Below are 10,207 nucleotides of genomic sequence, written 5' to 3'. Positions count from 1 at the left end.
GTTGTATGAACACTAATTGGTGAATTAAAAAAAAACGTTGAAGCTGTTGTAGCTGCAACTAAAGCCTCTCTGTTGAATGTGGGATGTTAATAGTTCATGTCTGTGTTGAGTCAAATGACCTAAGATTTTTATCAAATTAAAATTATCTAAGCAAATAAACTGCAACTATACAAATAAATTCATAGGTGAAGATCAGAAACATTTCTGCTCACAGTAAAAAAACAAAACAAAAAATCCCCCACACATTTTACTGACCGTTATTCCACATCTGAACTTTTAGTAAATGTCACTGAAAAAACCTTTTGCTCTGCAGGTGAAATTTCCCCCAAACAACAAGATGAAAATTAAGCAGTCATTCAGTGATTACATTGTGTCACCTTGCTGGACTTTTAACACCTGTCTAACAGATGGTGGGAAAAGGTCGAACACAGGCCGACTGCTGACAGTTCAATTATAGCGCTCTGTTGCCCGTTTCTTTGATTGCTGTCTGTTGCAGCTCTGCATAAAATTCTATCAACAAATCATTAGAACAATAAACTTTTTCTGGACAGGAAAGCCAGCTGTATTGTCAGCAGATTGGAGTGCTTTTCACTAGAGAGAAAAATATGTTTTCTCTTCCCTTTCCACAAAATTTGATTCAGAATAAACATTTTCTCTGCTCTTTGCAAAATTTCTTTTCTTATTATTCTTTAAAGGTGAACACATTAATTTGGACCCTAGTTTGCTACAAACCACAAATACTTTAAAATCTCTTATAATAACGTTTATAACTTCACATTTTAATACTTCATTGATCAAATAGATGTCAATAAGCATTAAAATACAAAATGGAGACCGCATTAATGCAGAAGCTAACATCAACTGTCTTCCTTAGTTTTGCTTTTTTAATTCAGCCAATCAGCACCAAGGAAAATAAACGCTGCTCCCTGATTGGCTGCTTTGTAAATGCCAGCCAATGGCTTGTAAAGTAGCATTAAACCCAAATATTTAATCTTCCAAAGCTGTATTTTCTTTCAAGTATTTTAGACTTTTAGATGGATAAGTAATTTGTTGTTACTTTCTGAGTGGCTTCACTGTAATGGTAAATGTATTCTTGATTCTTTTAGTGATTCTAATCTTTTCATTTTATTTAAAATGTTTGTTTATCCTTGCATGAATCTTGAAATACAGAAATTTTCTGATTCTTCCTCTTATGATGCTTAACAGAAAAGTAAAAATCTAATCTTTCAGATTTATTTTGATGGATTGTGAAGCTGAGTATAAGTTTGTATATTAGTATAATGTTAAAATTTCAAATAATCCCTCGTTTTCCAGTTTGCATTTCATTTAAGTCACGATTAGGGAACATTTTTTTTGCCATCTCCAGCTCACCTTCTGTGTTGACCATCTGTCCTCTTATCTGCGCTGTCGTAGGCATCGTCCTCATCTCTGAAGTTTACCGAGGTCACGCTGCGTCCTTAAACCTCTGCTAACAGCCAGAAAATGATAAATATTAGAACCACTCTGGGTTTGGCCTTTGATCATCTTTTTGATGAAGAGATATTCAGAGGACATTTTGATCATTTGCTCCATAATTTCCTTTTGATCGATAGCACAAGATAAACAGAAAGAGGAGGGAATTGCATTAGTTTCCTTGGTGATGAAGGCTGCCCAGTTGTTGTGTGCTAAGCCCGTATTTAGAGTGGAGTTGTATCTTGAGTTAGGGTCTAATAGCGCCACATGGTGATGGGTGTAATTAATGCTTTGCTGTTTCCTGACTGGTTATTTGTGTTTGGTATTTAAAGCTGTGGAAACACGGAGGGGGTAATCGTCCTTCTTGACATCAAACAAAAAAGTGGATTCTGGAGAAGAAGAGAAATTGATTCGTTGTAGAAATTGATTTAGGTTCTGTGAGTTTGAAGATTTGCACACTGTGTTGGACAGAAAGGGTAAAGAGTCAATTCATAACCTGAAAACTAGATGAAACTGCTTTTAATATGAGAACAATTATATTTAAAGGGGAAGATGCCAGACTATTACACAACGCCTCACAAACACTGCAGCCTCATGACTATTTTTATGGCTTCTGGCGCCTCAGTTTGTCGCTGCATGACATAAACCCACAAATCATATTTAAATTCATGATTTCAAATATAAAGAGCTCCAAGAGATATGCAAATTTCCTATGGTTATGATAAAAGGCTTCATTCTGGGGATCCAAAACAAGAGCAGACATATAATCTACAGAACATCAGATGGAAATGGCACATATTAGGATTTTCTGGCGACACATTTCTCCCGTCTGTTGGAAAATCAAAACCTCGCCCACATTTTCTTCACTCCTCTTTTGTCTAAGTTTCCATGAAAACTGTTTCAGAAAACACCATCAATAACAACTGAACACAATATTGTAAGATAATAGCATGGGGAATATGCAAAAATTTTCCATGCAATAAATAAATACCACGAAGAAAGCACAAAAGGAAGGAATATACCAGAAATCTGCAAATTTTGCACAGTAGTATGAAGAAGTCTCTAGCATTATTTTAATCAGCTGAAACAAAAAGCTATCTGAACCAGTCTGGAAATGGTTGAATGCCTTCATAAATGAATAAATAATTGGAATAAACCACAAAAGTTGAATTTCATAGCCACATTATGCCCTCAACACCATCCTGGCAACATGAAGTAAGCACTACAGACTGTTTTTTCCTCACTTAAAGTCAGTTTTCAATATTTGGCAATAATAAATGAGTTACAAGGTCAAAACAAACCACTTTAATCACATTTACTAAAAGGTTTCTTGAAGATTCAAAGACATTTGTGGGTGTTGTGTGGATCCTGATGGAGAATGTCCATCTGTTTCCTGAGATTAAGCAGCAGGTTCACCTCTGAATGAGAGGGGTTTGGAGTGGCCTAGTCAAAGTCCTATTTAAGATGCTGTTTCATAACCTTTAACAGGTCATTTAATAATCAAAAATCATTCAACTTGGCTAAATCAAAAGACAGAATGTAAATTAGTGACATAAAACACTCAAACGTTTGGATATGGGGTTAAATACTAAGCTAATGCGTCGGTTACTTTTCCACAATGAATGTAATAAATAAAATCATTTGCACTACTAATGTTGAAACTAATGGGTACAAGTTTTAAAACCAGGTAGTTACATAATCACACGTCTCATGTCAATTTATTTTGTTTATAATTTGAAATAAAATAACGTGATTAATAGTATGCGATTGCTTTGCATATAAGGCTTAATTTATTTCGAATGTAACTTGAACTAAGGTATAAAAATGCATCTTCTGGACCACCGGTTATCCGCATTACTGGCTTAGAGGAGATAAACTGTTATGAAGCACGATTTATAAATTAGAAAGAGGAAACCCAGAGGGGATGTATGGATAAAAGTGACTAGGAATAGACGTTTCCCCGTTGGGTGAAACCAAAGGAATCCTCATTCACTCTTCAACTGATTCGTCTTGACAGAGAAACTCTGTTCCCTTCAAACATGATTTCAATTCATCCTGAAAGCAAGAATGGAAGAACTCGAATTACAACCGTTCATGTTTCTTTAATTTATGATGTGAGGTGGACGTAAACCAGAAGATGTCATACAAAAAAACAAAAAGATACAGTTTCTTTTTCCGCTTCACTGTCTGAAGTTAAATCAGACCAAATGTCTCTTTTAGGTTAGTCAGAAATATCAAAAATATTTCTATTTGCTAAATGGCACAATAATGAGAGAATATTATTTATTAATGTCTTAAAAAACAGAAATTAACATATGGAATGATAACTAGGGAAAAGCCCAGATGAAGATGTCTGTGTGTATTTTAAGGCCAAACCTGAATTGTGTTTGACTTTTGAGAAAAACTGGAAGGACTTATTGATGTAACTTGGAGCCTAAGGGGCCAGATTTGGCCCCTTAGGCTCACACACACAAAACTTGGACCAGACACACTAGTTGACTCAAAGAAGGAGGAGAAGAACTGATAAAAGTAAATTCAGAAAATAAATATGCTGCAGGATTCAACTAATCTGGTATAGAGACAACTGGACAAACATTTCTTAAATAATTTTTTTTAAAAAGTTTTTTAAAGATGCACATCCTTAACATCTTTGTTAAATCTGTCACTATGCCAAAACCCTTTTTTCGCCATCGCTAATTGCCAACAAAGCTACCTTATTAAGGTGGAAAGATCCAGTTCCCCCTTCACATTCATTGTAAGCAGGGTGTCTGTGTGTGTTAAATGTTGGTGAATAAACACCCAGTGGGTCTGCACCCTTTCTCTGCCTCAAGACTCCTATTTAATTCAGCTGCTAAGGGCCATTCTAACAATGAGCATCTTGTCATTCTTTTAATTCATTTAAATTTACTTAAAATGATCCGTTTCTCTGATTTTACGTTTTATAGGTTTATGTTTGAGTAAAATGAACATTGTTCTTTTATTTTATGAACTACTGACAACATGTCTCCAAAATTCCAAGCAAAAATGTATCACTTATTTGGAGAAAATGAGAAGATGCAATGAAGATGTCAAAAAAAGTTTACTTTATTTCAAGCTAATCAGATTTATTGTAAATGACATCAGATGTGAACTTAAGAACATTAAATTATTTCAATAGATTTATTTAAAAAAGGCATTTCAATAACGTTTTTTTAGAGGTGTGCTCACTTATACAACCAGGCTGTTCAACCACTTTTTAGTTGAATTGTACAGGAAATGTTACATTAAAAATGTTTTATGATTTATCATCTCAGTTGTAAGTCAGTGGAACTTTTCTTCTTATTTGTTGTGGATACTCTTTTCATATCTACTGTCCTGCTCCAGTCATAAAGAAAAAAATCTTTATTTCCACTCTGAATGTACAAACAGCAACCAGCTCCTGTTGGGCGTTTGTACTGCATCAGCGCTGGCTTTTGGTGAATGAAAAGCTCCCACACACCACAGCGTGAGTCACAGTTTAACCTGTTTAATGCCAAGTTTAATCTTTGCACTATTGTGGTGGGAACTGCCTATATTTGTCATGCATCCCCACAACGTGTGACGACAAACAAACACGCAAGCCAGATATGACTCAGACAGTCCAATAAATATTAATGCTCCACTCTTTTTCTAATAATGGGTCTCAGACAACATGATCCCAGAAAATCAACTTTTCATTCTGGTTTACTTGGACAGAAATTATCTTTATATCATGAAGCTTAATGCTAGACAGCATGGTGCTTGTACGCAATAAGCAATAAATCCATTAATCGCATTAAACAAACTCAATTTCCATTAGAATAATTTATCATTTTTCTTTCTCTTTCCACCACAAATTGTATGAATAAAATCAAATATCTCACTTAAACATTAACAATTAAAAGTATTTTAATATTAGGACATTTCAGGAATGAAGGTTGTTTTAAAACAACAGAAACTGATCTGAAACTCTGTACATTACAATCCCTCCTTGGGGTTTACAATACAGCACTGATAAGACACATGACAACATTAAATCTTTATATGGCCAGAGGGATTGTGGCTTGAACATTTGCCTAGATGGCATACAGAGATTAATGCCCTGCCGGATTGGCTAAATCTCCTTTATACCCCTCAGTGTTACCAACTCCCACCTCAATTTGAAGCAGACTGCAGATAAACCCAAACGGCTCCATCTCTGGGGAGAGATAATTTATCCTCAGGCCAAAGGTAGCAAGAGACACTGGGCTCAGGAATCCCAAAATGGTTTCCCTCAAAAGACGTTTTGTGTGATTGTGTGTTTAGAATAAGACGGCAGAGAAATCTGCTCCAGAAACAATAGAAAAACTGCCAAATAACCAAAATCTCACCAGCATTACTGTTTCATTCTGATCCTTTATGTCAAAATTTTTTCCCCAAAGTGTCCAAAGGTGGGGGATGGGGAAATTGCAACAAAAAAGTTTTTTTTAGGATTTTTTTCTAAGTGATCAGTTGTAATTTTCTCCAAGTACAGAGTTGTTATTTGTAAAATAAATTAGCAGTATTAGTCTTTAGAGGTTACTTGAGGTCACAATATTTTTTTTTTACCTGCAAAAGTCCTCTAGTAGAAGGAGAGACTGGATATTCCTGAGTAGCCTTTTCGTCTGTCGGCCATATTGGATTTAACAAAACATTTCTTGCACTTGCAGTGAATGACCAGTAGTTGGCAGTGTATTGGATGACACACTAATGTCCACTTCAGTGGACTGTGTGCATTTAAAGCATAAAAATTCACAAGAAACCCAAGAAAATGGCTTTTGGATATTTATATAGATGCCCACTAGTATAGTATTTTTACTCCAATAGAACCAAAATAATTTGGAAAAGTGTAATACAGATGGCATAAAAATCTAAAAACATGGCCAAATCGACAGGGAGAAAAAGAAAAAACATGTTCAATCTCAGTCCTAAAAATAAATCGCATAGAAATACATCCACTTGATTGTCCAAAGAGAAATAGTTGAGGATTATTCTCTCTGTGCTCCTACCTTGTTAGACATTACACGGAGAAGACTAGCTACATTTCTTCTGTAAACAGAGTGACTTATGTTTTTGTCACCTCTAAGTTAATGTATTCAAAATAAAGCTAAACTTTTGCAAAAACAAAAAGCAAACAAACAAAAAAACCTACATATACTTTGGGAGTTTTGCACATCTTAATGATGTAAACACAATATATTTTCCAGAACCGTGTGGAATAAATCAAATTATCTCAACATACGAAACCTCATAAGTAATCAGAGTGCAGCTCCTCCTCCTAATTAAAACAGAAATCCAGTCTGAACCGAACCAGACAACAAGAGTCTTGTCAGAGTAGAAAGTCTGGCTCAAGAAGTGTCAATCATACAGCAAACGCATTATCTGCCAGTCTGTGCTGAGTGCTTAATTAAACAACAGCCTTCCTCATCCATCCCCTGATGACCCTACACACACACAGGGTGTGTAGGGTGGGCAAACACAAAACCCACTTCACATGTTTTATAATAAACCCCATCCTTCACATCCAGAAACGAGAAGTTCTGGGAACATCTTGTTCTTCGGTGAGACATAAGGAAGCTGCTCATGTTCTGCTCTTCAGTTTTAACCTAGCATGAGAGAAACCTGGATGCAAACGCAGCCTCTCCCCTTCTCCATGGCAACCGGTGGGCATACCGTCACATCTGGCAGAGTTTAATGGCTCGTTACAGCCATGAGGGCACAGCAACAGCTAGGAGAACAGAAACTGCAGGCGTGGAGAGATGTCCACTCATTTATCTGAGCTGGGCTTCGCTGCAGCTACTGCTGGTGGAAAGAGTGCATTTTCTTAAAAAATCTGCACATATATATATATTTTTTAAGAAGTTCTTACTCAGAGTTGCTGTGTTATTTGTTTACAAATGTTGCTATTCTGGACAGTTTTGATTAAATTTATGTTAACTGAAAAAACAGAAAACTGGCTTCATGCGCTATATTTTAAGGTTATTTCTACATAAATGTAATTTACTTAATACGTATTGAATTGTATAGTTACAATTTAAATGCTCACAAAGTGGGTTTGTAGTGCCATCTAGTGGACAAAACATTTAGTTACTGTAATGGAGAGACGACGTAGAGATTATTGTTCTGTGGTCCAAAATGCTTCGATATTCAGTTTCTAAAATTTCACCTCTACCTTTAGAAGCACTGGTTCATCGTTGGACACCATTTTGCCTTAAAAGTGACCAAAGTTCATCATGGCAACAATCTAACAAGGATCAGAACCGTTCCTCAGACTTTGGTCCATGTTGCTGCAGTTTAAATGTACTTTTAAACTAAAATTTATGTAATGTTTAAAACATATAGATAAATATTTGATCCAGAAAAAAATATATACTTGTAATAAATGGTTGTTTTTTTGTCAATGACTTGTGAAAGTAAAATGAAATGAAAAGCTGTTCAATCCTTTTGTTTAAACTGATTTTTGCTGTAATGTTCTATTATAAAGATAGAAACTATTTTTACTTTTAGGTACAGAACACTCAACTTCAAAAATATAACTTCTGTTGAGAAAAAACACTTACTTGCTTTGTTTAGTACTAAAGTGATCCAAAATTGTTTTTTAATAAGATGGTAAATCTAAATTCCATTGTTTTATCATATTAACATTATGTTTTAAATTGTTGTCATGGTATTAGAAATCAGTGTTTGACAAAACAGCAAAAAAAGATTAACAACTAGGATAAACATTTGTGAAAAGCAGCTTGAAGAAAAAAATACTGAAAGCCACGAGACTAAGAAAATCTGGCTGCTTGGAGCAAAAGTTGAGGAAGCCAAAGGTGTTTTTGAAATTTTTAAGTGTGTGATAAAAGATGGAGTAATACTTGGTGTATTAGGTAAATAATGCTTGAAAGATTTGAGGTCATGAAATCAAATGATTCAATTTGTGTGGACTTTCAGAACGTTTTTGTTGTTCTGATTAAATATGCGTAAACACAACTTTCCCATATTAAAACTTTGACTATACAACTTAGAACAATGTGCAGAAACATTGACGTTTGCATCTAATAAAGTTGACATTTCTTCTTGTTTCACAGAGGAATAATGAGGAAACATTGAATGCTGCTCCTCAGTCTGTAAACCAAAATTAGCTTGTAAAAATAAAAATAAAAAAAGCCAGCCAAGTCGCAGCTGTTTGACTTTTTGGACTTTTAACTTGACCTGTCCCAAATTTGGGGAAATGTTTCAAGGGGTTTCCAAGACCAAGAACCAGTCAGTCAGTCGTAAATTAAAAATAGACAGAAAAGCTTTAATGAGAAGTATACAAGTCTTAGCGCGTCAACAATAAACAGAAATATTCTTTAGGAAGGTTTGTAGAAAAATGTAAAGCTTTACCAAAACATTTTATAGTTGTATTGTTTTTTTAAAGACTGAATTTATACTAAACTTAGTTAATTAATTCATATGACTCCCTTCAGTCCTCTGAGCGTTAAGTAGGAAGGAATCTGCACCAAAAAGTCCAAACGGACCTCTGTTTCTCAGTTGTTGTGGACCCTGAGCTTTACTTCCTGGAACCAGCTTTTCCTTTGGCCCCGCGGGAGCTCTTGGATGTTTTGGAGCCTCTCTGGTGGTCGCTGACTCGGTTCCGGAGAACGTGGATTTCATATTTTTGCAACTTCAACTTCTCAGCCAGCTCAAACTTTTCGGCATGCAGCTGGTGGAGCCACTGCCACAGGTCCTGCGCCTTCTCCACCAGCTTCTCCTGGCTCAGGTGGTCGATGTTGAACGGCTTCCTGCGCTCCATCAGGGCTTTCTTCTTCTCCTCGCGGGCTGTTAGTTTCTTGCCCTTCTTCTGGTCTACCTTCTGTAGGTAACCCCCGAAGGACTTGTTGGAGAATATCTTCTTCTTCTTGGCTTCCTCCTCAGCCCGCAGCTTGGCGGCCTCCTCTTCGCGCCTCGACCTCTCCTCTACCACCCGAGCTTGGCGCTCTCGCTCCTGTTCTGCTCGGACTCGCTGCTGCTCGGCCCGATCAGCGCGGCGCTGTTCAATGCGGCTGCGCAGGGCAATCAGCTCTTCCTCCTCCTTCTGGCGGCTGGAGAAATGCTGCTCGATGAGAGTTTGGAGGTCGTTGTAATCCTTTTCCACTCTCTTCCGGTGGAGATCATCAAAGTTGACCTTCTCTCCATCTGGGAGCTTTGGAGGAGCCATGTTTGGTATATAGGTGGTTTTAAACCATGGTTTGGACCCTTTGTCGTGCACGTTCTCGTCTTCTTCCTTCTCTTCATATTCCTCCACAATCTCCTCAGTGTCTGACATGTTGGATCCTCTGAGCAGAACAGACCAACTGGAGTGGTGAGCACAGGAAATAACTGGAAGTCCAGGCCTGCAGGTTGGAGGTTTTAAAGGTTTCCTTCATCATGTGACCCTACGCAACAGTCTCCAGGGATCAGGTCAGCAACAGGGTTGATTTGAAGACAGATGGAGTGGTCTATTTTCTCCTCCACCAAGTCGTGTCATAAACACTCCCATACTTTATCCTCTGAAGAGCCTCCTGCTGCCTACACTGACCCCAAGAGCCTCCTCATTCCTTTGTAAGGACAAAATGAGGGACTATTTCAGAGACGCAACAGATGCACGCATACTTGTGTTCTCAGATCTCCCACAAAGCAGCGCTGAGATTATTCCAGCACAAATAGCATGCATACTCTGAAAGATGTAGAAAAGCAGCTGGTAATGAGCAAAGGAAAAGTAGCAAAACAAACT

The 10,207-nt window shown here is 37.0% G+C and overlaps 1 protein-coding gene and 1 long non-coding RNA gene across 3 annotated transcripts in view; both read right to left on the bottom strand.

Annotated features, from left to right (window-relative positions):
- The window catches only part of LOC114160811 (uncharacterized), a 40,865-nt gene that overhangs the window by 27,585 nt on the left and 3,073 nt on the right, over positions 1 to 10,207 (bottom strand). For both annotated transcript variants that reach the window (XR_003598860.1, XR_003598859.1), the window contains exon 3: positions 1,372 to 1,468. This is a non-coding gene — a long non-coding RNA (uncharacterized LOC114160811). The remainder of the gene's footprint in view (positions 1 to 1,371; positions 1,469 to 10,207) is intronic.
- On the bottom strand, positions 8,732 to 9,997 carry LOC114160810 (troponin T, cardiac muscle isoforms). The gene has a single exon (XM_075410516.1). It carries the CDS (start codon positions 9,758 to 9,760, stop codon positions 9,005 to 9,007), a length of 756 nt encoding a protein of 251 aa, XP_075266631.1. The 5' UTR covers positions 9,761 to 9,997; the 3' UTR covers positions 8,732 to 9,004.

This window comes from Xiphophorus couchianus, chromosome 17 (assembly GCF_001444195.1).
Source record: "Xiphophorus couchianus chromosome 17, X_couchianus-1.0, whole genome shotgun sequence".
NCBI lineage: Eukaryota > Metazoa > Chordata > Actinopteri > Cyprinodontiformes > Poeciliidae > Xiphophorus > Xiphophorus couchianus.
The sequence above is the reverse complement of the archived record's forward strand: the minus strand, read 5'-3'. Positions and strand labels throughout refer to the sequence as shown.

What these genes read in the sequence shown, in the direction of transcription:
- LOC114160810 (XM_075410516.1), bottom strand. Translation starts at nt 9,760, where the DNA reads ATGTCAGACACTGAGGAGATTGTGGAGGAATATGAAGAGAAGGAAGAA.